General features: G+C 36.1%; 2 protein-coding genes across 4 annotated transcripts in view; both read right to left on the bottom strand.

Annotated features, from left to right (window-relative positions):
• sigirr (single immunoglobulin and toll-interleukin 1 receptor (TIR) domain) overlaps positions 1-318 on the bottom strand; it is a 38,711-nt gene extending 38,393 nt beyond the window's left edge. The window contains 1 exon segment of the mRNA NM_001098250.1: positions 165-318. Within this exon segment, the coding sequence (NP_001091720.1) occupies positions 165-222 (58 nt within the window). The 5' untranslated portion in view covers positions 223-318.
• Positions 319-8,023: 7,705 nt separating this feature from the next.
• Positions 8,024-27,891, bottom strand: part of gse1a (Gse1 coiled-coil protein a) — an 82,779-nt gene continuing 62,911 nt past the window's right edge. The window contains exons 10-17 of one of the 3 annotated variants that reach the window (XR_012400400.1): positions 27,150-27,262; positions 22,842-23,103; positions 21,186-21,299; positions 20,800-21,093; positions 17,046-17,300; positions 15,803-15,906; positions 11,187-13,029; positions 8,024-11,014 (exon numbers count right to left, since the gene is read on the bottom strand). Coding sequence is in view for 2 of the 3 variants with exons in the window: in XM_003201442.7 (XP_003201490.2) it covers positions 12,892-13,029; positions 15,803-15,906; positions 17,046-17,300; positions 20,800-21,093; positions 21,186-21,299; positions 22,842-23,103; positions 27,150-27,262 (1,280 nt within the window). In the remaining variant the exon portion in view is untranslated. Of the gene's footprint in view, positions 13,030-15,802; positions 15,907-17,045; positions 17,301-20,799; positions 21,094-21,185; positions 21,300-22,841; positions 23,104-27,149; positions 27,263-27,891 lie in introns of all 3 variants that reach the window. The other 2 variants (XM_003201442.7, XM_009298044.5) reach the window with 2 other exon arrangements.

Genomic DNA, 27,891 nt, shown 5'->3' with positions numbered 1-27,891 from the left:
ATTTCAGATAGATAGATAGATAGATAGATAGATAGATAGATAGATAGATAGATAGATAGATAGATAGATAGATAGATAGATAGATAGATAGATAGATAGATAGATAGATAGATAGATAGATAGATAGATAGATAGATAGATAGATAGATAGATAGAAGTCTTACCTGCAGAATGAGAGTTCGCGAGACATGTCAGGAAGAGAATGAAGTGACAGCGCCACATTGCAGCCCTCAGATAAATCCCTTCACGACCGACTGTCTCTGTAAAACAGTTTGAGTCATGAAGCTGACAGACTCTCTTCGGCGGTGAAACAAAGACTGTAGATGGTGACAGCGGTGTCTCATGACGCGCTGTAAACGCGGAAGGTTGAACTGAGCGAGTCTGTCGTCCGGAATCACTGTACTGGGAACACCGAGTCACGTGATCCTGCTCACCTGCTCCCTTCTCTGAACAGGTGAACGCTGAGCGGGCAAAATGAGACAAGGCGAGCCATCTCTTTTAAAACTTTGGATAGAAAGAACGCTAACAACTGCTAACGACAACACAAAGACCATAATTGTGTATATATGGCCTGCATTGATAAATTATTAAAAACATTGTAGACGGAAACGTGAGAAAAGATCGTTAATGTACACATATAGACTCGTCGAAGAATAAGTATGCAAATGTTGTCAATAGTACAATTTTTGTCTTTAAAAAAAATCATACCAACTATATATAAATGTACTTGCTATTATGCAGATAAAATTTGGTCATTAAAACAGAACAAAAGGAAAAAAATACCCACACTAAAGAACCTGTTCAAACATATGTTTTAATATAGGTTTTGAAATAGTGTTTTTTTTAAATAACAAAATATACACTACACGTATTGTTTCCATGTCAGTCTTGCGAGATTTAGTTTGGGCATAGATGTCGGCGATTCTTCCTATTTGAAAGCGTGTGAAGGCCCCTTTTGCTGATCCATCTTGCAGTGTAAACAAAAAAGTGACGAAACACTACCCCAAATAGTCATGCAATATGAAAACATCTGTGACACGACTGCTTTGAAAACCATGCAGTCTGAACTCGGCATAATCGAATTATGTGCTATAACATGTAAAACAGGATCATGAAATGAACATTAAAAAAGCAACTCATGTAAACACCTTAATCATATTATTGTCTCATTCAGATTATGGCAAATGATTAGATTACTGATGTCTATGTAAACCTTATGACAGACACTTTTTTGGAACCTGGTGCATTTTTTGCAAGCTGGTATCTCAGCTTGGTTTATGCTGGAGGATGGAAGCCAGTGCAAATGAGAGAGCAAGCAATGTATAGAACACCAAAAATTAAGCTATCATACTCAAGCTCAAAATGCAACTAGTTATATTTTTAGCTATCATTACTTCCTAAGGGCAAAAGCAAAACACTTTACCTCTTTTAAAATTGGTGAGCTGCAAAATTAAGGCTTCTTAAGGCTGGGACACACCTAGCTGATGGCAAGCCAACTGGGTTTTCGTCTTGCGTTGGCTCACATCTAGTCTCATCTAGACCAAAAAGTTGCACGTGAACACACCAAACAGGTGACAGCTGACTGTATGCCGCCTCAGTTTTCGTTCTCACACTTTGATTTGTTGCTAAATAACCAATTAGGGGTGTGTTTCCCAAAACCATAGTTAGCCAACTAAGGTCACAAGTTTCGTTGTTACAAGTTATGTCGTTGTTTGGGAAATGCACCCCAGAGTGCTCTCTGCAGTCAACAACCAATTTAACCTGCTGAATTGGGCGACATGTAGAACACACCAAACAAATTAGCCAAACACATTGACACTTAATTAAAAAATATATATATATATATATATTAAAGATCCCGAGAGTTATGGGACAATAATTTTCTTTCTCACCAGAATTTATTTCAGCCAACATAAAATGGCATATACAGTTAGATCAATAGTCTCGAATGCAATTCCTGGAGGCAAGCAACTATTCATGGTAAAGCTCCAACCACCTCCAACTCACACCTGCTTAACAGTCATTTTGAACACTTTGATTAGATGGATTAGGTGTGTTTGATTAGAGTTCGAGAAAAACTGGGCAGACTTTCGGCCCTTAAGGGATCGAGTTTGAGACCTATGAGTTAGATCTTCAGTGAATGATGACTTGAAAACTAACATTTTGCTTAAAGAAGTAGGCTGTAATCCAAGACACGTACATTTTTATGAAATTCATCAAAAATTAATTAAACATGCTCATTCTTTATACTGTACTGAATAGAGGTGCTAGAATGTTGTTCAAATTCCCACTCTTTCAGTGCTACATGAAAGTCATACACATTTGGAAATGACATGAGGGTGACATTATGTTCAGGTGTAGTTACTTTTCTTTTTCAGTTTGGACACTTGTACAGCCAGATTTTTCCATCACAGGAGGTTTTGTTTTGGAGCTGTGGATCAGAAAGGACCTGAATGACCTGCTGAACCAGCCGAAGGTGGCCTTCAGACAAAAAGACTGAACGCAAACAATTATGAAGATCATGTTTTTAGATGACAAACTGCTGCAGGGGACAAACTGGAGAACAGGCATCTACAGAGCAATGTAAAGCAGGCGTGCTTTTTACCTTCATTTGCAAAAATATAGCAAACAGATTATCTAGCAGGTCACATGTGTTTATTTTGAGTGCACGAGCTCTTGATAGATTTGTTTTATTCAGTAAATTTAATTACTTAAACAAAAACTAAATTTTTTTTTAACAAACTGCATTTTGCCCTCTGCCAGCAATTAGTATATGATTTAGCATGTTGTTAGCATGATGGAGTACCATGTTGGCTTTAAGCAGTATCTTATAGTGTTTAAACCACATAAATAATGTGTTTTAAATAATGTGTTTTAACCGTTTCCTTGCATCTAGTTATGTTTTAAAATTGTGCTAGCATAATACTCTTGAATTAATGTTTTAAGTATGAACATAACGAGGTTTCCCTGCTGAAAAATCCAGCTTAAACCAGCCTAGACTGGTTAGCTGTTTTTAGTTGGTCGACCAGACTGGTTTTAGAGGGGGCCATTTAAGGCATACTCACACTATGTACAGTTGCCTTAAACCGGGCCAAAGCACACTGTCCCCTGTCCTGTCTCTCCTTGACGGCCTGCACTCACATTACATTCGGGCCTAGGCACGCTTATGTCATTGATGATGCTCTTTCTCAGCACAGTGGAGATTTCTTTAGTTATGTTGTTTGACATGCAGTGACACGCAGTCAAACGTTTCGCCAAACAGATTAGCTGCTTTTGAAGCTCATAAACAAACACAAAGTCCTCGTGCTGCAGGAATTAGAAGGTTTGCTGAAGGTGCGCAGCTTTCGTGCCCACTAGTGAGGGGTTTGCGTCTTTAATAACCTACGACAGTCTCTTCAAAGTCACGTCTCGATTGCGTTTTGCACTCACACACAAGCGTACCACGCCAAAGCCTAAGTGAACCGCGCTCAGGCACACCTCTTCCAACCAGCCAGGGCCGGCCAAGTGAACCGTCTCTGAGTTCGATTCAGCGCACTCACACTTCTCAAATGATCAAGGAAACGGGCCTGGGCATGGTTCGGATAGCAAAGTGTGAGTAGGCCTTTGCAGGCTGGTGTCCAGCCATTTGCCTGATCTTAGCTTGTCAGGCTGGGAGCCCAGCTAAAACTAGCTATATCCAGCTTAAACCAGGCTGATCAAGCTGAGCTGGTCAGTTCCCAGCCTGACCAGCTTAGACCAAGCTGGAAATGGCCAAAACCCCTCTAAAACCAGGCTGGTCGACCAGCTAAAACCCACCAGCCAACCTAGGCTGGTTTAAGCAGTTTTTTTCAGCAGGTTTGTTGTTGGTTCACATCTTAAAACACTAACAAAATGTTGATAAAATCATAATGCTGCTTGCATGTTTGTAGCATTTGTTTTTAACATGGTTTGCATATATATTTTCAAAATGAATTAGTATGTCTTAGTGTTTTTAGCATGGATTAGCAAAATTTTTGACAAAATAACATATTCTGTCAGAACAAATTATACTTTTAACATGTTTTGTTACCATCTTGCTAACAAGAAATAGTATAAAGTCAGATGCAGTTAGTTTGTTTCATTCTGTAATTGTACCATGTTGGTGTTTAAGTAGTGTCTTATAGCATTTAAAGTTTTAAAACTTCATATTATAACCTCTTGCTAGCATTTAGATAATGTTTTAGAATTGTGTTAGCATTATATTAATCTTGAATTAATGTTTTTAGTATGATCCTAACAATGTTTGTCATTGGTTAACATTTTAAAACACTAGTAAAATTAATTAAGGCTGGCGCAGTGGCGCAGTAGTTAGTGCTGTCACCTCACAGCAAGAAGGTCGCTGGGTAGCTAGTCCGAACCTCGGCTCAGTTGGCATTTCTGAGTGGAGTTTGCATGTTCTCCCTGCTTTTGCGTGAGTTTCCTCCGGATGCTTTGTTTTTCCCCACAGTCCAAAGACATGCGGTACAGGTGAATTGGGTAGGCTAAATTGTCCTTAGTGTATGAGTGTGTGTATGTGTGTGTGGGGATGTTTCCCAGAGATGGGTTGCGGCTGGAAGGGCATTTTGCCACTGAGTAAAAACGTGCTGGATAAGTTGGCGGTTCACTCCGCTGTGGTGACCCCGGATTAATAAAGGGACTAAGCCGACAAGAAAATTAATGAATGAATAAAATGAATGAACATGCTGCTAGCATGTATGTAGCATTTTGTTACTTTGTTTTTAACATGGCTAGCATACTTTTTTATGAATTGTCTTGGTGTTTTTGGCATAAATTAGCGTCATTGTCAACAAATCAGCATACTGACTTTCTGCTAGCACAAATTATGCTATTAACATGTTTCTAGCATGTTTTATTATATGTATAGGCCTAACATGTTTTTGACGTTACCATCCTTCTAACAGGAATTAGCAGGAAGTAAGAAGCAGTTAGTTTGCATCATTCTGTAATTTTAATAATGTAAAAAATACAGTTTTTTAATAAACTACTTTTTGCTTTCCGATTACTAACATGAATCAGCATGTTGTTAGCATGACAGAGTATATTGACATTTAAGTAGTATTGTAAAGCATTTAACCCACAGATAATTTTTAAATGTCATGTTGTAACCTCTTGCTAGCATTTAGTTAATGTGTTAGAATTGTGTGAGCATATTAATTAATCTTTAATGAATATTTTGGTATTCTCCTAATAAGGTTTGTCACTGGTTAACTCTTTTGGTTAACACTCGTACAATGAATTACCATGCTGCTATCATATTTGTAGCATCTTAATTTTTTTCACATGGTTAGCATATTTTAAAAAACAAATTACCATGTCCTGGTGTTTTAGCATGAATTACCACCATTATTGACAAATTATCATATTGATATTCTGATATGCAAATTATGTTTTTAACATGTTTTTAGAATGTTTTATCATATATCCAACAGGTTTTTGATGCTATGATACTAACAGGAATTAGCATGAAGTAAGATGCAGTTAGAATGTTTTTAGCTTTTAATTAACATGTTGTTAGCATGAAGATGTGATTTAGCTGATTTGTTTTATGTCTGCCTACCATGTTTTAACATGTTGTTAACACGTTTTATCATGTTAACTGTGTTGTTAGCATGACATAGTATGTTGTTAATGTGTTTGTAACATGTTTAACATATGACCAGAATGAATTAACATGTTTCCTACCATTTTTCTTTTTAGAATTAGAACCATTACTTGTACGTATAGGTGAATTCATGTGACATGTTTAACATTTTGTTAACACTTAAAATGTTTCTACAGTGTTTTATAATATTTAACATGTTTTATTATTATGTTTCTTACAGGTTGAGCATGTTTTTACGAGGAATTAGCAAGGATTAGTATGCTGTTAGAATGTGTTAATCATATTGTTAACATGAATTAACATGTTGCTACTAAGTAGATGCATTTTGCTAGCATGTTTTTTTCATCATCGTATCAGCATGTAGCTATCATAATTAGCATGTTGTTTATGTGCTTGTAACATATTTAACATAATTTTACCAGAATTAATTACATATTGCAGAAAATTGTCTGACATGTTTTTTAGCATAAATTAGCACCATTGTTATATTAGCATGAAATGAGTGTGGGAATGTGCTCTGGTCCACGCCAACTTCATGCCTGGCGTATGTGCAGTTCTTGTGTGTGTTTGTTTTATTTCCATTGGTGACTTCTAGAGGATGTTGTGTTAAATTGCACGATACAAAGTGTCTTTGAGCCGTGCAATGGCTGCTTTATGAGATGGGTTCATCCGCATGTGTAGCAGGTATAAAAGGTTTCCATACCATACAGTTGACCAGCCATACAATAAAGCGCAACTTGCAGCGATCGCCGGTTTCCCAATGTAATCGGAGAGATCTAATTTGCATATGTGAATTAGAAACATTTATATTCAATAAATGTGCAAATAAAATATGATGCACACACTTATTAATGATTCCTACTTGTCTTCCTCGTTATGAACAGTAGGCAAAATCTGATAAGTAGCGGGGGAAAAAATTAGAATGAGTTCAGTAGATGCTTGATTCGAACCGAGTTCATGCTCAAACTTGTCAAAATATGTTGCCATAAACTTTACAAGCTACGCCACTCACGCTGTTAAAGACACTACTAAATTTTATACCTTTACATTGCACTATTTATTTTTTTTAATCCACTCAGTGCTATGTTCAGACCCAACTGTGTTAACCGCATCAGCTAAACTCTCTCACTCTGTTTTGTTTCTTTTGTTATTAATTCCAGAGGACACACTTACAAATAACACTGTTTTTCTCCGGTCTACCTCCGAAACAGCACCTGCAAATCACAATCTGATCAAAGTTTCTCTTTTTGCTTTCTTTTGCCGTTGCTTTTTCATAGGGGTTTTGCCAAAGTAGAGTCATTAGCATATTTATACGGGGGAGGAGACAGGGAGGGGTTTTGTGCTCGTGCATGTTGCGCTCAGTTTCACATTAATTCGGATGTACAAAGAAAATATGCGTGAGATTCCGCGTACGCACTGTTTCATACATCTGAATATTTTACTGCATGTGCACATTTACAGCTTTGTGGGTACGCAATGTTTTAGTATGATTTCAACGCAAGTCTTCGTACATGAGGCCCCCTATGTTTCAAGTATGAATTCTCACTATAGTTAAAAAATTTGCATTTTGACAATTATCCCATGAATATTGACCATGTTTCTATATTCTATGCTAAGAGCAGTTAGCATGAACTGTGATGACATTAGCATGTGTCTGGTATATTGTTAACATGTTGTCATGTTGCTATCAGGAACAAGCATCTTGTTTCACCATGTCTAGCTTGTTTTAACCTGTTTAATATGTTGTTAGCATGTTGCTATCAGAAGTAGCATGTTGTTTATGAGTTTGTAACATATTACCAGGATTAATTAACATGTTGAATGAATTAGCATCTCCTGGTGTTTCTAGCATGTATTTTCACCATTGTTGACAAATAAGCATACTGACATTTATGACAAGCATATTGATCATGTTTCTATATTCTATGCTAAAAGCATTTAGCACAAATTACGATGACAATACAATATTCTCTAGCATATTGTTAGCATGATTTATCATGATGCAACCAGAAACATGCTGTTTGTTTCATTATGTCTAGCATGATGAAACAACCTAGCATGTTATTAATGTTTATCTGACATGTTTTATCCTGTTAATTGTGTTGCTAGCATGACGTAGCATGTTGTTAGAGTGTTTGTAACATATTTAAATATGAGCATAATAAACATGATGCTAAACATCTTTGTAACATGCCCTCTTAAAAAACTAGCATGTTGCTAACATGGATGAATAGGTTTTTAATACATTGCTATTATGTTTTTTACAATTAACAAGCAGCTAGCATGAATTAGCTACAGCATTCAGATCAATCTGAACGTTTTTTAATCAATTTATTAAAGATGATTTAATAAACTTTTACATCTTAGAACAATGGGGCAATTAAAGCACAGAATCAAGTCAGTTAAATATGAAGTTGTTTATTTTGCTGCATTGTAAATCATAGACTCAAGGAACAATTGAAAGGTCATGTTATTCTTGCAAATAATATCCCTTTTTTCTTGAGAGTTCTTGTAGACAAAATATGGCAAGAAATACATTTTCAAACATTACTCTTTTATCAGAATGTACACAATATATCCATAAATAAGTACTCCTACCTTCAACAAATAATATATTAACTTGCATTTCAATCCACTAAAAATACAACTAAAAGCATTTCACAAATATTTCCCCCCATGTTTTTTTTTTTTTTTCGTCATAAATGTAATGGCTGTTCTGTTTACTTTTTTATTTCCTAACAGATTTCCATCCATTCTTGTTTTAAAACAGTATTCAATATTAAATGAGTACCTATAGGGTGGATTTTTAAAGGTGCGTTTAAATGACACCAACGTACTAAATATGAAAAATTTGCACTATTTTGTGTGCAGGTAAAATGCTATTGTGTAAATGAACAGCTGAAAAAAAAATCTGTTTTTAGTTGCTGTGTCTTTAAGAAACACTCCACTTTTTTGTAAAAAGGCTAATTTTACAGCTCCCCTATAGAGTTAAACCGTTGAGTTTTAAATTTTTTTTAAATCCATTCAGTTGATCTTTGCGTCTGGCAGAACACTTTTAGCTTAGCATAAATCATTGAATCGGATTAGACTTTTATCGCCTCGTTCAAAATTTATAAAAAGTTTTATAAATTACCTATTTAAAGCTTGACTCTTCTGTGACGAGATGCTAATAATAGTCTAATTTATTTCAATAATATATATGCTAAGCTAAGTGCTACACCAGACTCGGAGATTGACAGAACAGGTCTAAAAATGGTAAAACTCAACAGTTTTACTCTGCGTGACTTGTTAAATGAGGCTTTTTTCCAAAAAAAGTGGGAATGTTCCTTTATTTCAAAACCATCCCCGTTTATTAAAGGTGCATTTAAATGACATCGATGTACTAAAAATGAAACATTTGCACTAGTTTGAGTGCAGAAAATGCCATAAATGAACAGCCAAATAAATACAAATCTTTTTGTTTTCAGTTGCTACACTGAAAAAAAATATTCTGAGATGATTCCTCGGATTTACTCATTTTTTTTTACGTTAAGTGGTTGTAAACAGTTTATTTGTGTTGAATTTAAACAAATTAAAGTTGAACATCATTAAACTTAATTTGTTTGTTTAAATTCAACACAAATAAATTGTTTGCAACAGTTCTGCATGCAACACTTTTTTCAGTAGTCTCAAAAATGAAATATGTTTTTAAGAAACACGCCACTTTTTTGTAAACACTAATTTTACATCTCCCCTAGAGTTAAACCATTAGTTTTACCATTTTTCATTCTATTCAGTTGATCTCTGCGTCTGGCAGAACACTTTTAGCTTAGCTTGACATAAATCATTGAATCAGATTAGACCATTAACTTCTTATTCAAAATATTTAAAAGGTTTTTATAAATCTCCTATTTAAAGCTAGACTCTTCTGAGCGAGATGCTAATTGTCTAATTTATTTCAATAATATATATGCTAAAATAAGCGCTCTCACCAGACTTAGAAATTGGCTTGACAAATTCAAATATGGTAAAACTCAACAGTTTTACTGTTCCTTTGCTTCAGAACCATCCCAGTTTATTGGGTGCATTTATTAAAGGTACAGGACACCGTTGTACTAAAAATGAAACATTTGCACTAATTTGTGTACAGGCAAAATGCTACTGTGTAAATAAACAGCTGAACAAAGAAAAATGTTTTTATTTTTAGTTGCTGTGCGAACATAGTCTCAAAAAGAAAAAAAATGTCTTTAAGAAACACTTCAAGTTTTTGTAAACAGACTAATTTTACTTAGAGTTAAACCGTTGAGGTTTACCATTTTTTAATCAATTCAGCCGATCTCTGAGTCTTTTAGCCTAGCTTAGCTTAGCATAGATCATTGAATCAGATTAAATCGAGAGCATCTCCCTCAAAATTTTAAATAATTTTATTTCTATTTTAAGCTAGACTCTATTTAAAGCTAGCTAGAGCAAGGCGCTAATGGTCTAATCTGATTCAATGATTTATGCCAAGCTAAGGCCTTTCCCCAGACTAGGGCAGTTCAATATGTGTTCATCAGCATTCTTGCATCCTTGTGTAACGTCATTATCAACCGCCAAAATTCAGTGAAGGTTTTCAGCTGTGTTGTTGATATTTAGGATGCGTGGATGCAGACTTCTGAATAAAGGAGGTGGAAAGCACAGCGTTTTATATGGATTTATGATTAAAGTTCAGAGATAAAACTTTTTTTAAAATCTGTATCCCTAAATGAGACGCTGAAAGTAAACATTAACAGGAAAAATTTAATAAGGGCATAAACACAATGAGGGCGTTTATTTGCTGAAATTCATATTAAAATTAGTTTTATTATAAATTGTGCAAAGTAAATTTGTAGGTTTGAGTGCATGTTATATAGATTGAAAAGGGGAAAACAGTAATTCATTGTATTAATGCTTTAATGTTTAAATCATTTTCAGTTATAAACGCATGAAGGTCATGTGACCATCAGGAAGAACGCAGCATCTCATTTCTCACACGTTCTCTATTTTCGTGTTTTCCCGAGTTTATTCTTCCGAGGTAACCTGGCAAGAATGGTCTCCACAAGAACACAAGTACATTCTTGGAATTGAGAAACAGCCCAGGAGATTGGCTAAATGGACTAAAAAACTGTGTGACTTAAAATGAGACTATTTTCCAAAAAAGTGGGCCTGTTCCTTTATTACACCCCAACCTTTCGTTTAATAAAAATTCAACATGTGAAATGTGGTATCGCTGCAGTACAAAACGTGGCACTAAAATCTGCAGAAAGTGTACCTAAATGTACCTACATTCTTATGGCAGCGAGACTGAAAATTAGATTATATTGGCCAAGTTATGACTTTATAATTACTTTCTTAATTTTAATAAGTTATATTAAGTTATAGCACCGGTGCTCAACCCTGTTCCTGGAGATCTTCCTTCCAGCAGATTTCAGCTCCAACCCTGATAAAACACACCTGAACCAATTAATTAGGAGCTAAACACCAGTTGATAATTACAGGCAGATGTGTTCGATATGGGTGGCAACTAAAACCTGCAGGAAGGTCGATTTCCAGGAACAGGGTTGGTCACCCCTGAGTTATAGGGTCAATTTCATATGAGGAGATTCATTCATCTTCCTTCGGCTTAGTCTGTTATTCATCAGGGGTCACCAGGTTGGAATGAACCACCAACTAATCTTGCATATGTTTTACGTGGCAGATGCCCTTCCAGCCGCAACCCAGTACTGGGAAACAACCATACACACTATCATACACGCATACTCATACAATACAGCCAATTTACCACATGTTTTTGGACTGTGGGGGAAACTGGAGCACTCTGAGGACACCCACGTGAACATGGAGAACATGCAAACTCCACACAGAAACGCCAACTGGTCCAGCTGGGACTCGAACAAGCAACCTTCTTGCTGTAGCTCATAAGATCCTCGAGCCCAGGGCTTCCTCTGATTGCAGGGCAAAGGGGGAGTTTGAGCTCAGGTAGGTCTCGAGAACTCCGCTGCTGTAGTAGCTAATGAACAGATAGTGATTGCTCTAAAGACATAACTACTTACTAGAAGCATGTCTATGGTGCTGATTTGGATTAGTCAATTAACTTAAGTTGCATGTTATTGGATTGTGGGAGGAAACCCGGGAACCTGGGGGAAACCCACGTGAGCATGGGGAGAACGTGTAAACTCCACACAGAAACGTTGGCTGGTTTGGTTAGGACTAGAACCAGTGACGTTTTGCTGTAAGGCGGTAGTGTTAACCACTGGTCCACCGTGCCACCCATCTCAGAAAGGAGAAGGAGTAGCGGAAAGGGAGATTCTTAAAGACGAAGATGGCTTGATACTTAGGGTATTTATATTGACTAAGGAATAATCTGATTGGTGAATCGTAAATTGAATAATGCATGACCAGCTGTGTTCAATCATAAGCATGTGATCCTCTTGAAATTAGTTCATAAATAAACGTCAGTTATCCATATTAGTATGGAAAGTTGGCAGTTTATTCCGTTGTGGCAACCCCCCTGATGAACAAATGGACTAAGCTGAAGGAAAATTAATTAATGAATATTAATATCCAATATTCATGCTGATTTTTAATTGCATATTATAATTTTTAAAGTCTTTCGAAAAGTTATAATAAAGCCATACCCATGTTTGATTGGTTAATTTTACCATTAATTTTCAAACAGCCATGCGATGTTCAGTAATAAATATGGCATTAAAAGATTTCAATTGAAATAACTGATGGGGAAATACAGCAATTTTCATGACATTCTTCAAACACAAAAAGAAGTTTCACCAACATTTCTCTCATTCTGACCAGCAGTACCCTACATTATCCCTGCGAAACGCCTTAAAATTTTTATATTCCAAATTACAGTCCTTTTTTAATAATTAATAAATCATAAAAACATACAAAATGTGACGGTATTGTACACAATAGTTTTTCTTCTCTTTTAAAAACGGTATAAATATTCCACATGAGCTCCATTTTGTAGGATAGATCACTTTTAAGTGCATTTCCAGCTCCAGCTTGGTTTTCTGCACCTCTTGGCATTGGTCCTGTCAGAACGAGTCTGTTTGTCAAGTAATGGAGGTTTACTGTCTAAATGCCTGCTTTTGTTCTGGTTTATAGTGGTTGGACTTGTAGTGCAATGAGTCACAGTGACATTGGCACTCTTTCTTCATCAATTGCCAAATCTGAAATCACACCTGTAGTCTTCATGAGAGCCACTTTGAGCGTCCTCTTCTTTTCTTGGTGTCTCTTTAAGCGAGTGTGAAGGGTCACCTTGGCGAAGGCCCCTTGTAGTATCCTCTGTGCCAGTGCAACAGTGGCAAAGCCAAACATTTCTTGAAGTGCTCCAGTTCGGCCTGCATACGATCTCGCTTTAGTGCCAAATTGTGCTTCTGTGCCAACAGGTCCTAATTATCAGGGAAAGAAAGTAAATAAATTAATATTTTATACTCTACTTGTTATTATATGATGCCTAATAAACATCTAATAGACATCTAAACATAGATTGGCTAAAAAAATTTGGGGCTATCAGTGAACATCTCATAAACATCCAAGAATCGCCTAAAACTAGACTTTATTGGCATTGATTGTTTTGAAATTCAAATGGCATAAACATGGCTGTGTTTTTATTTCTGTAATAAATATGGCTGTCAAGCCAGGATCTTGATGATTTATAGTGGGTTTGTTGTCCACATGAAGAAATCTGTGTTACAAGTTAAACAAAAATTAGAATAAACATTTATATTTTAAATTTTAATAGTTTTTGTCTTGCGTTTACATTCATTTTACATTTGAATAGCCAAAATTACAAGTTTCAGTCTTTTAAATGTGATTAATTGCAATAAATTTTCAAAAAAAGTGTGATTAAGTAGTTAATTTTTTTTATCGATTGACAGCACTATTATATATATATATATATATATATATATATATATATATATATATATATATATATATATATATATATATATATATATATATATATATTATTAGATTTTCACTGACAGTCTAAATTTATCCTTGTTTCAGCCAAGAAGTCTACTGTACTGTATGTTTAGAAGTCTATTAATAACAAAATTGCTTGATGGGTCTAGTCTTACACTTTCATTATGATTTTCATGTCAGTGCAAATGACTCAATATGTCTTTGCCTGAATTCTGTGAAGTGGAAATCTTTTTAAATTTATTTATTCTGAAGCAAAGAAGACTGACTTTGGAGTGGCCTAGTCAAAGTCCTAATCTGAATTCAGTTGAAATACTGTGGCATGACCTTAAAAAGGCAGTTCATGCTCGAAAACCCTCCAATGAGTGGGCCAAAATTCATCCACAGTACTGTTACAGTGTATCGACATGCTTTGGTGAAAATGCTTGATTTGGGCAATGAGGTGGTTTTCTCTCCCAGAGTGAGACCCCCTTAAAGGGATTTACATGTTAGGTCAATGCAAAGATGCGAATAGATATCCTGTGGCATGACACATGAGAATGACGTGATTCGCACAAATGAGGCAGTGCGAATGACACGATTCGTCGAAATGAAGCACAGTTGAACATTTTGCATGTTTGCATAGACATTCGCGCTGCGTTAACAAGCTTTCTTTTGTAGGCTATGACGTAGTGCCTAGTGTTGGTGTCCCGAGGGGAAATCTTCTTACCGACACCGGACAACAGTTGGAAGCACCGCAGAAAGCCTCCATCATCCAGGATTAGTTTCTGGAGGAGTTGATAAACTCACTAAGCTGGGTGCAACTCAGAAAGAATCTAGTGCCCTCAGACACGGCACAAAACGTATATTTAATATTTTTTAGCCTTCCTAAAGTATATAAACACAGCTGTTCTCTCAATAAAATCCACATTAGCCATTTAGCAACAAAGCTAGAGTCACCGGGCAGACATAGAGTAAGCCCTGCTCGTGATGCGAATCCATGTCTATTGTAAAGTGAATTTGACGTGTGATTGAAGCGAATTTGATGTGTGAATGAAACGAGTAAACTCAAATTGTTCACGCGCCTTTTTGTGCAAATAGCAGAATTTATTCTAGCGTTCTTTGTTTGGTGTAAACACAGTATGAATGTGCAGCTAAATCTGTACCAGCTCTGCTACGTGACTGTCCAGTGTATTTAGGTGGCAAGTGTTGTTTTGGTTTGTGACTCCTGTGAAATGAGAAATGAATCAGAGTTTTGGAATTATGTTCACCTGTGTCTTGTTTGGTTTCTCGTTAACCCCTTAATTTCTGTAGTCTTTTTTTTTGCCTGGCTTTATCAAAGTTATTGTGTTTATCTTTACATGTTTAAAGCCCTGCTCACACTGAGATGCCAGCCATGATTTGGTCAAATGAGACATATTTAAGGATAAAATATTTGTGCGTCAAATTCACTTCACAATAGACGTGGGTTCGCGTCATGGAAGAGGCATCTGTCTGCCCGGTGACTCTAGCTTCATTGCTAAAGGGCTAACATGGTTTTGTTGAGAGAGTAACTGTGCTTTATGTGCTTTTGTTTGGCGCCGTGTCTAAGTGCACTAAATTTTTTAAGAGGTGTTCATCAACTCCTCGAAAAACTTTACCTGGGTGATGGATGATGGAAGCTTTCAGCAGTTCTTCCGACTGAGCCGAGCCCAGTTTGATGAGATGTTCTCTCGTGTTGTCAGCGGGATTTGCCCTTGGAACACCAACAACAGGCTCAAAATCAGTCATAATCAGGCACATACTAGAGAAAGCTCCTGATTGGGAAATGTCCGCTTAAGTTCGGATTTCCAACTCGAGCAAATCACGATGCAGAATCTCAATTTGCGTCTTTGGATTGACTTAACATGTAAATCCCTCGCACTTGACGCTTTATCCGCGACTGATTTTAAACGCATTTGTTTATGTTCGCCTTGAGGTATCCATTCAGAAGACAGGATAGATGAATGACGTCAAACTTCAAGTAAACTTTCTTGCATGTGTCTGTGTATGTTGGGTCTTCAAATATTGTTTAAGAGTCACGAAACACCAAAACACATTTTTTGAGATGTTGACAGTCATATATGTATCCCACACTGCTAAAGGCACTATTAAAACACATATATTTAACAAAAAAGTAAAATGGGGATCACATTCAGGCAGCCTGCTAAGCTACAATTAAACATATACTAAAAACATTTCCCATAATATAAATATATATAGAAAGAGAGACATTCTTACCCTCATGCTATGAGAAAGCTGTTCAGCTGTCACTGAGAGATTGTAATGCTGCGTCTCTAGACGTCTACACTCACTCTGGAGAACATGGTGCTCTATACTTCTCTCTGACAGACAGATAGAGAGACAGGGAAAAAAGAGAAAGGTGAGCAATGCAATACAAACCAACCGCGTACAAATCAAAGCAGCCTGTAGGTGTCACATTAAATGCAGTTAGTCAGATTTTCACCAGCCACTTTATTAAGTACATCTGTCCAACTGCTCGTCAATGTCAATTTCTAATTATTCACGTGCAACCATCTCTAGGGTTTACAGAGAATGGTCTGAAAAAGAAAAAATATCCAGTGTGCGGCAGTTCTGTGGGCACAAATGCCTTGTTGATGCCAGAGGTCAGAAGAGAATGGCCAGACTGGACACAGAAAGGCAACAGAAATAAACAACCAATCGTTACAACCGAGGTATGTAGAAGCTTATCTCTGAACGCACAACGAACCTTGAGGCAGATGGGCTACAGCAGCAGAAAATCATACCGGGTGCCACTCCTGTCAGCTAAGAACAGGACACTAAGACTACAATTCACACAGGCTCACCAAAATTGGACAATAAATTATTGGAAAAAGTTGCCTGGTCTGATGAGTCTCGATTTCTGCTGCGACATTCGGATGATAGGGTCAGAATTCGGCATCAAAAACATGAAAGCATGGATCCATCCAGCCTTGTTTCAATGGTTCTGGCTAGTGGTGGTGGTCTAATAGTTTGGGGGACATTTTCTTGGCACACTTTGAGCCCATTAGTACCAATTAGTGTTGTTGCTGACCATGTCCATCCATTTATGACCACAGTGTGCCCATCATCTGATGGCTACTTCCAGCAGGATAATCCACCATAGAGCGTGAATCATCTCAGACTGGTTTCTTGAATCCAATAGAGCACCTTTGGAATGTGGTGGAAAGGGAGATTTGCATCATGCATGTGCAGCCGACAAATCTGCAGCAACTGAGTGATGTTATCATGTTTAAATAGACCAGAATTTCTGAGGATTATTTCCAGTAACCTGCTGAATCTATTCCATGAAAGATTAAGGAAGTTCTGAAGGCAAAGGGGTTCCAACCCGGTACTATCAAGATGTCCCTAATAAAATGGCCAGTGAGTGTATTTCAAACATCACCTGACAGTTCACGAAATTTTGTTAGCATGTAACGCAAGAAATGCAAAGGTCTGATTGGTTTATGTACAGTAAGCTCACCTTCTATGTACTCTTCATAGGCCGTGAATATAGATTCGATGCCTTTCCACCTGGGACTAAAGGACTCCTCTTCCTCGTCTTCATCCGAACTGATGCCCTCTCCAGCTGAAAGGTCATTGCTTACGACCGGAGAGTCACGGTGGGCTGATACCGGCCAGGAGTGGCCATTTGTCTGTCTGATAGGGAGTTTGTTCACTGCCCTCTGAAGGCCTGGAGAAGGATGTGCTACGGGGTCAACCTGCTCATTCACTCCTGCTGAAATATACAGGGATATAAAATGGCAGATTCATTTTAGTTGAAGTGTTATTTTTGCAGAATTGTACTTTACTTTAATTAATCAACTTGAGTGTATTTATGAACAAGAAACACACTTTTTACTTCTAATAATTGTATTTTTTAAAATTATTTACATTTTTTATTTTTTTTTTCTATTTCATGCACAATAAATATGCATAGTATTAGCTTCTTTTATACAGAAGCTATGAAAAAATTGAAAGAGCACTTTAAAATTCTCAGTTCTACTGGATTCATAATTTATTGTTTTGTGTTTGAGTAAAACGTGATTCTTTATTCTGTAAACGACTGATGACATTTCTTCAAATTCCAAATAAAAGAAGCTTTGTTTTTACAATAAGAATGTGCCATTTTATCTGAAATGCTTCTTTACATACGTAGGGTGCTTTCACATCTGTAGTTTGGTTCAATTGGTCGAAACCATAGATACACTAGATATTGCACAAGGACCCTGAGCATGCGTCAATAGCGCCGCCACATTGGTACAGTGCTCCATGGACAAATGTCATTCAACCGCACTAGTCAAAACAGTGTTTTTACGTGAAGATGCGGGACTTTAGCGCTGTCTACGGGTGTAGTAACGAGCAAATAAAGAAAACAAAGCACAAAGGCAGAACATTTCATAGGTAAGATTAAGTTTTTTAAGTTTTTGTATGTTCTGAACTTTTGTGCTAAACACAGGTAACGGTATTGATGATAACAGTCACTTACTGCATTCCCCATAAGGCAAAGTAGCTCCAACTCGCACTAAATACTCAACTTATGCTAGTTTTGTTGAATAAAATCAGCAAACAATGCAAAAATAAATTTGACAAAGAGATGCAGTGGTGCCAGAAACTTGTATTATTGTCGGCTAAATGAACGAGACGTTCATAACAGAGATTCATTCACAAACGAATTGCTCCCTCCGTCAGTATGAGAAGTGAAAGCAGGAGAGGAGGTGTGTTTCAGGACACAGATTAGATCAAATTTAACATGGGGGGGTTGGATAGTACATTTCTGTACACACAAACACAAGTTTTTTGTCAGGAATGCCAGTGCGATCACTGATTCATCAATGTAGAAAAGTGATGTAAAATTATAATTTTCGTAATTAGAAAAAATTAATTACAAACTAACATTCAGGAAAACTCCCGATCATAGATATATGTGTATATATGTGTATATCTCTGGCTTTGGATGGCCACAGTCCTACACTGTACCTTTGTCCCGCATTAATTTTAAAGAAGCGCTACCCTGTTCCAAAATGGCGGCTCTATTGACGCATTTCTCCAATAGACAACAACAGGGTAGGCGACATCTAATGTATATTTCTATTGGTCCGAACCAAGAGCAACAAAAGGTACATTGTAGCTTTTTCTGTCGTCTTTGGGTTCTTTTCACACCACACTGATTGCTTTAGTCCAAACCAGTTTAAAAGAATTAAAATGCAGTCATCTGACAAAACCCATATCACTCATTGGCCAGATGTTGTTAAACATTTCCCAAACTGCTTATCGATTGGTCAGAATTCACATGTGGGAAAATGCCAGTTGAGCTCCCGCAAGTAAACAAAACCGGCAGACACAAAATGTCACTTTTGACTATGGAGCTACTACTGCACTAGCTGATTGTATCCCTGCTCATAGTATACTATATAGTTTGTATACATCACTTTAGACAAACTATACATTTTGAGAATAAAGTGGCTGTGGCTGAAAAGCACTGCAAAGACACATCATACGTCACTTTAGGAGGAGGGGTAAATTAATTTTACTAAACTATGACATGGCCATCTTCCGGAAATATTACCAATGATCCATCAGGTAATGTTTTTCCCACTCTCTCTCTATTTAAAATTGTTTGCAAAGCGCTGTCAAGGTACATCAATAGAAGAATGAAAAAGAATTATGAATAAATGATATAATTGGGGTCTGTATAGTGAGTGACTGAGTGACTGAGTGTGTGTGTGTGTGTGTGTGTGTGTGTGTGTGTGTGTGTGTGTGTGTGTGTGTGTGTGCGTGTGTGTGCGTGTGTGTGTGTGTGTAAACAGTAATGTTCTTTGTTCAGTTTTTTTTGTTTGTTTTATTAATTGTTCTATTAGTCTTTATTAATTTCAGACATGGCATATACTATATGCTCTACAATAAACGTGTGGGAAAAATAACTGAAAACTTATTTATATGTGTGAAAATGGTTTTTAAACTAAATGATTTATTTATTTTTCTTTTTTATTTGATTGAATTTGAATTTATCGTTTTTTTTTTTTAGGAATAAATTGCTTTATTTCAGGAGTAATTAATTAATTAAAAGCACATTATTTAATTTACCAGAAACATAAACATAACAATACACTGAATTCATTATTTTTTTGTGTGTGCCACCCCAAGATTTGGTGTGGCCTCTTCTGGCCACCCCTAAGAAAATTTTCTGGGGGCGCCACTGGTTTAAAGTGACATTTAACTAGGTTAAAAGCTTCAAACACAGTTGAAGTCAGAATTATTAGCCACCTGAATTATTAGCCCCGCTGTTTATTTTCCCCCCGCATTTCTGTTACAGAGAGTTTTTTTTTCAACACATTTCTAAACATAATAGTTTTAATAGCTCATTTCTTTTATCTTTGCCACAATGACAGTAAATAATATTTTGCTAGATATCTTTCAAGATGAAACTTCTAAACAGTTTCAAGTGACATTTAAAGGCTTAACTATGTTAATTAGGTAAACTATGCAGGTTAGCGTAATTAGGCAAGTTATTGTAAAACGATGGTTTGTTCTGTAGACTATCTATCTATCTATCTATCTATCTATCTATCTATCTATCTATCTATCTATCTATCTATCTATCTATATATCTATCTATCTATCTATCTATCTATCTATCTATCTATCTATCTATCTATCTATCTATCTATCTATCTATCTATCTATATATCTATCTATCTATCTATCTATCTATCTATCTATCTATCTATCTATCTATCTATCTATCTATCTATCTATAGTATTATTATTATTATTATTATTATTATTACTGTTATTATTATTCTTTTTTTTAAGGGGCTAATAATTTTGATCTTAAAATGTTTCTTAAAAAATTAAAAACTGCTTTTTTTCTAGCCGAAATAAAACAAGTAAGACTTTCTTCAGAAGAAAAAATATTATCAGGCATACTGTGAAAATTTCCTTGCTCTGTTAAACATCATTTGGGAAAAAAAAATTCAACAGGGGGCTAATAATGAAGTTGATTGATTTGCACTGATATAATAATATTCAATAATATTTACTGGATTAATTTCTGCCTTGTCAATGCATTATGCATTACACCACCTAATTTGATCTTAACCAACTCGCCAACTTGAACTGGTTTGGTTTTGTCAACCCAAAACTTACTCTGCAACCCGAAGTTTATTCAACTCTTTTTGTGCAACAGGCCTCAGGAGATACAAATGAAAAAGATTTTAAAAATGAGTGGTGGTCACCTCTGTGTTTCTGCTGGGGTGTGTGAGTCGACTGCAACACCGACTGATGGAAGTGCTGAGCGAACTCCTCTGGGTTTATCCTCTCCCAGACCTGCGCTTTGACTCCGTTGGGTCCCTGCGAGTGGTTATTGGGTCGCGCGAGGGGCTGTTGAGGAGCTCTTCTGCTGGGGGAGCTCAGCTTGTTTCGCAGAGGAGCCAGCGGGGGAGGATCTGGAGGTGTTTTAGGGTTTTCTGGTGAGTGATTTCGGGGTTCAGGATGAACATTATTGACTGACTGACTAAAGTGTGAGGATGCTGCATGACGGAAAAAAAGCAGAGATCAAGAATTAGGCATCTGTGTCTGTACGCTGGTTAAATTTGTGTGTGTCTGCGTGTATTTTTTATACCAGACAGTGTAGCAGGCGGGCTGGAACAGGGTGCTTCTGAGGCATATCTAAGTGTGTCCAGAGTAACTGTCTTCTGTTTGATGGCTTCCAGCAAGTCTGAGATCTTCTTTTTCTCTGGGGTAAAAAAATATAATATAATATAATATAATATAATATAATATAATATAATATAATATAATATAATATAATATAATATAATATAATATAATATAATATAATGATGTTTTTGAACTTTTTGAACACATTTGGCTGCAAACCTGAATAATCTAAATTATTATTTAATTAAATATTTAGAAAATTATTGAATGCAAAATTAATTATTATAATTCTATATTAATATTATATATGTATATATATATATATATATATATATATATATATATATATATATATATATATATATATATATATATATATATATATATATATATATATAATGACATTATTTTTTAATGACATTTATAAATAATTATGATTATATTTTTATTATCTATATTGCTTATCTTAATTATTATTATTATTATTATTATTATTATTATTATTATTATTATTTTTAAATAAGCAAGATAAAAATGTTAGCAACCTAAAATATACATTTTATTTATAATATTTGCACAAGTATTAAATATAACATCATTTTAAAAGTGCACACATTTCATAAATGCAATTCATAAGTACATTTAATTATATACAGTATGTATATTATTCAAAGCTGGCTAAATTTACAATTTCCAAGATAGTCGATATTATTACAATAGGTTTTGTTATATTAAAATTATTATATTTCATATTATTTAAATTCTATACATTTTTTGTCGTAACAAATATATATATATTTTCTAAATTAATATTTAAAATTGTAATAATAGATTTTTATATTAATGCAAAATTATCATGCTTTAAATGATAGACATATGTGATGTTTTGGTATCATATCTAATATAAGACTTGTTGTTGTTATTATGTAAACATTATAAAAAAAGTAATAAAAACATCACACTGTCATTTTAGCTCTCAAAAGACGTATTTAAATACTGTTTCAACCTACAAGTCTATATCAGGTCACACAGGAAACACAAGAGAATGCAAGATAGAAGCTGCGTCCGAAATCACTTCCATTCCATATAAAGCGCTAAAAACAGTATGCGAGCCGAGTAGTATGTCCGAAATTATAGAATCCAAAAATCAGTGTGTGAGAAGTACCCGGATGACTTACTACTTCCGGCAAGATTCTGAAGTGTGCATAGGATGGATGCTAGGTTTTCCTCTGATGCTCCGCAATAAAATTTATGAATGGGAGTGAAGTGACACAATTCACGCAGGTAAGTTATGTGATCATGACAAAATGGCAGATGTAGTACATCTGGATTCCATTCATACTACACACATTCAAACTGTATAGAACATACTTTTTGGCCGAGTAATACATTTTAATTCAAATATAGTAAATACTGAGTAGTAGACGGTTTTGTATACAGCCATAGTCAAGACTTTTTCTATTGTGATCAAGCACCTACTTTTAAGAATTTCCTAGATAAGCACACTGATGTTTTTCTTTTTAAATATTATGTAAACATTTGTATGAACTACTATTTAACACTAATGCTTTTCTATGTGTGTGTGTGTGTGTGTGTGTGTGTGTGTTTGTGTTCATACTCTGTCTTTGGTCATGGTTGACGTGGCTGAGGTTGAAGATGCTGAGGAAGTGTTTCTTGTCGTCCAGCTCAGCGGTGCAGTTCATCTCGTCTGCAGTGAAGCGTGTGCTGAGAGGGGAAGGAGTCCTGCGTTTATTCTCCACGGCCGGCGGCGAAGGGCTCCTCTCCTGGAGCATCAGCCTCCTCTTTCTCCTCTTCATCTCCAGCACCTCGTCTCGCTTCGGCAGAGTCGTCAGGCCAAACAAACCCAGAAACGCCGTCTTCTGCAGACACAACACAAACACAGTACAGGAAATACTCTCTCACTTTCTAAACGCATACAATTCAAGTCATAATTATTATCCCTTCTGTGATTTTCTTTTTCAAATATTTCCCACATGATGTTTAACAGAGCAAGGAATTTTTTACAGTATTTCCTATCATATTTTTTTCTTCTGGAGAATTCTTATTTTGTTTTATTTCAGCTAGAATAAATGCAGTTTTTATTTTTTAAAGACATTTTATGGCCAATATTATTAGGCACCTTAAGCAATACTTTTTTTGATTGTCTATTGAACAAACCATCTTTATACAGCAATAGAAACAAGTTGGAATTAAGCAAGTTTTTCCTTCGTTGATTAATTAGCAAGTTAAATAATATGCCAATTGTGGAATGGGGGGTGGGGTGTTGAACAATCAATAACCTTATTTCAAAACTTGATATTTTTCGTACTCATTTCAAACAATTTTTCTTGATTTTGGAATTTTTAGATATTTAAACTAAAAAGAAGACAAAAATGGTAGAGAATAAACCGGCTTGTGTTTCCATCAAGCAAAAGTCTCCTTGTCTTTTTAAAGTTCAGTTCATTGATCGGTTGTTTGAAGGTGGCTCTAAAAAAGAATCAATTTCATAGACTCCCTATTTTAAAGGAGCTCTCTGCTTTGTTTTTTGTTTTGTTTTGTTTGTTTGTTTTTGGAAATAAGCTCATTTAACAGCTCCCCTAGAGTAAACAGTTGATTTTTAGGACTTTTTCATTTCATTCAGCCAACCTGCAGGTCTGGCGGGAGCACTTTTAGCTGAGCTTAGTGTAACGGAGGCCAGCTAGTAAGTGCTGCGCAGGTAAACCTCACTCCTCTGACCTCTAAAGGTGCTCTAGCTAGAGGCCATGGTCTTTAGCCACCTTGGTAGAGCAACCAAGTCCCAAGCAGAAGGTCGCTGGATTGATACCAGCTCAGAGCGGGTTGGGTGGTGTAGGACCGGTGGGGTTACATTAGCATTAATTATTGAATCATATTAGACTGATTATTCTTATTACAAAAGAGTTTTGATAATTTTCGTATTTAAAGGCTTGAGTCTTCTGTAGGTCCATTGTGTACTATGAACAAGGGAAAGTGAAGAGTTGCTATTGTTTAGGCCAAAATTTTTGCATAATAATCAAGGAAATTTGCTGCTGTATTACTCGGCCACTTTTTTAGGTACAACTTACTAGTAACGAATTGGACCCCCTATTGCCTTCAGAACTGCATTAATTCTTTGTGGCATAGATTCAACATGATACTGGAAATTGGAGATTTTGGTCCATACTGACATGATAGCATCACACAGTTGCTGCAGATTTGTCGGCAGCACATCTATGATTTGAATCTTATGTTCCACCACATCTCAAAGGTGCTCTATTGAATAGAGATCTGGGGCCTCATGTATCAACGCTGCGTATGCACGAAAACTTTGGATTTACTAACGATGAAATAAATGTGAGAATGTGCGCTGGTCCACACTAACTTCATGTCTGGCGTACGTGCATTTCTTGTGTGTGTTTGTTTTATTTGCATTGGTGACTCCTAAAGGCAATTGTGTTAAATTATGTTAAATTGCACACTACAAAGTGTCTTTGAGCTGTGCAATGGCAACTGTATGGGACGGGATCATCCGCATGTCAAGCAGGTTAATAAGGTTTCAATACCATGCAGTTGACAAGCCAAACATTAAAGCGCAATCTGCAGCAATCGTCGGTTGTCCCAATGTAATCAGAGCGATCGACTGCACGCACATTACTATAAAGGTGCCATCTGAAAACGAATTTACATACGTCAATCAAAAACATTACCAAATAAATTGTGATGCTCAAATGCGCTTAACATAATACACACACTTATTACTGATTCCTACTTGCCTTTCTTGTGATGAAGAATAGGCAAAATCTGACATGTAATGGGGAAAAAAGAAAAATAAGTTCTTATCAGAAGCTGGATTCGAAACGGGTTAAGGAATGATAGTGACAAAACATGTTGCCATGTGCTATAAGAGCTACGCTCGACTATCACTCAAATAGCTCAATCCAACGAGGTGTCCAACAAGACCCCACTGTGTTAACCGCTCCAACTCTTCCACTCTATTGTTCTTCTTTTGTTATTAATTCCGAAGGACAAACTTGCAAATAACACAGTTTTCCTCCGCTCTACCTCCGATAGACACACCTCCAATTCACATTCTAATCAAAGTTTCTCTTTTTGCTTGCTTTTGCCATTGCTTTTTTGTTTGGTTTTGCCAAAGTAGAGTCATTAGCATATGGGGGAGAAGGCAGGGAGGGGTTTTGTGCTTGTTGACGTGCGCTCAGTTTCACATTAATGTAACTCTCATGTACAAAGAGAATATGCGTGGGATTCTGCATATGCAGCGTTTCATACATCTGAATTTTTTACTGCGTATGCACATTTACAGTTTTGTGCGTACGCAATGTTTTAGTATGATTTCAACGCAAGACTTCGTACATGAGGCCCCTGGTCACTGTGGAGGCCATTTGAGTACAGTGAACTCATTGTCATGTTAAAGAAACCAGTCTAAGGTTATTCGCACTTTATGACATGGTGCGTTATCCTGCTGGGGGTACACTGTGGTCATAAAAGGACGATGACACGATACTCAATTTGATTGGCTGCATACCTCATTCGAAACGAGTGGTTATTTGAGTTTCTGTTGCCTTTCTATCAGCTGGAACCAGTCTGACCATTCTCCTCTGACCATTGGCATCAACAAGGCATTTGCGCCCACAGAACTGCCATTCACTGGATATTTTCTTTTTTTTCAGACCATTCTCTGTAAACCCTAGAGATGGTTGCACGTAAAAAAATCCCAGTAGATCAGCAGTTTCTGAAATACTCAGACCAGCCCGTCTGGCACCAACAACCAGGCCACGTTCAAAGTCACTTAAATCACCTTTCTTCCCCATTCTGATGCTCAGTTTGAACTGCAGCAGGTCGTCTTGACCATGTTTACATGCCTGAATGCTGAGAATCCTGAGTTGCTGCCATGTGATTGGCTGATTAGAAATTTACATTAACGAGCAATTGAACATGTGTACCTAATAGAGTGGTGGGTAAATGTACATTAATCTGCACCTGAAAACTATAAAGACAATAGAATACATAAGACATGTCACTTGTATAGTTTTGAATGGGAAAAAAAGGGTAACGGTCAATATGGCCACCAAGGGGAAGCAAGCACAGCACTTAAGCAAAGGAGCCAATAACCATTTGCTATATACTAATGATCATCCAGGACAGAAGCTCAGTCCAGACGTGTATTTTTATAAGTTTCTGCAGCTTCATTGTTATGAACCCTATGGGGTTGCGGTTAATATTTGCCTCACAGACATGAGAAATACATCTACATGAAGCTTGAAATCTCTACAAACCAACTAAACTTGGAGATTAATGTTCTCTGGTTTTGTTACCTATAAGAAATGAGCGTGAGTGAAAGTCTGTCCCTTCTGACCTCATGAATTCACCATTTAAAGGCAAATCACAAGACGGAAACTGATTGAACGCCCACAAACTTTTTTTTAATTATTTAAATTGGAGTGGCTTGAACATAAAACAATTAAGTCGTCCTTACAAAAACCCTCAAGAAATGTGTTGTTTTGGCTTATTTTAAATAAGTAGTTTGAGCAAACAGCAAATGTCATTTTTTGAGTGCACCAAACATTTCGTTGAATGCAAGTTCTCTGAAATGCTACATATGCAAATGAGGTATTATATAAAAGCACTTTTTATTACAAAATTTAAACCCGCTCCAATAATCAATAATACCATAATAGTTGCTGCACCAGTAAATCACGGTAGCTCTTTTTCCCACCATAGTAAATGTCACACAACAAACAATTCAAGCATTCTGTGTCAAACTATTGGCTCAGGCACTTCAGAAGGACTAAAACAACATTTGTGAGGACTGACTGGTTAGTCCAGTTATCCAACAGCCACAGTCACCTGAGTTTTTTTTTCTTTTGTAGCACATATGTAATAAATGCATTTAAGTATAATAAATAAATACCTCTGTAGATGTGTCTAGTTTGAGCGGAGGCTGCTGAGCGACTCTTCTCAGATGAGCTCGAACTTCCTCTTCATCGCTCTCATCATAAGAGTCATCTAAGTCATAATAATAACCTGAAATAGACAGATAATTATTGTTACTGAAGCATTGAAAAACACAAAGGCCACTTAGACACACACAAAAACACACAAATACATATTAGCACAAAGCAGATACATAATAACATTTTTCTGTTTTACATTTAGGCTAAATCTGTCATCAGCTAATTCTCACTTAGAGTTAGCCTTTAAAAGTACTAATAATATGAACACCATTATATATGTAAATTTTATAAAGATATATTAAAAGTTATTTTGCCATATAATACAGTAGTGTAATTTTTGAACAGTAATCTTTTGTGCTTTTAGACTAGTTCCAGTTATGGCTTTAGTACTGACTCATATATGCACAAATGTATTATTGTAAAGCATCCTATAGAAAATATTAATTTAAAAGAGAGCTCTGTGAGAGGTGTATTTTTTCAATCAATTAATCAATCAATAAATAAATCAATCAATCAATCAATCAATCAATCAATCAACCAATCAATCAATCAATCAATCAATCAATCAATCAATCAATCAATCAATCAATCAATCAATCAATCACTTGATCAATTATTCAAATGAACCCACCAACCAACCAACCAACCAGTCAAATGAACTCATCAATCAATCAATCAATCAATCAATCAATCAATCAA

The sequence above is a fragment of the Danio rerio genome, chromosome 25 (assembly GCF_049306965.1).
Source record: "Danio rerio strain Tuebingen ecotype United States chromosome 25, GRCz12tu, whole genome shotgun sequence".
Taxonomy (NCBI): Eukaryota; Metazoa; Chordata; class Actinopteri; order Cypriniformes; family Danionidae; genus Danio; species Danio rerio.
This window is presented reverse-complemented; position numbering and strand designations above follow the sequence as displayed.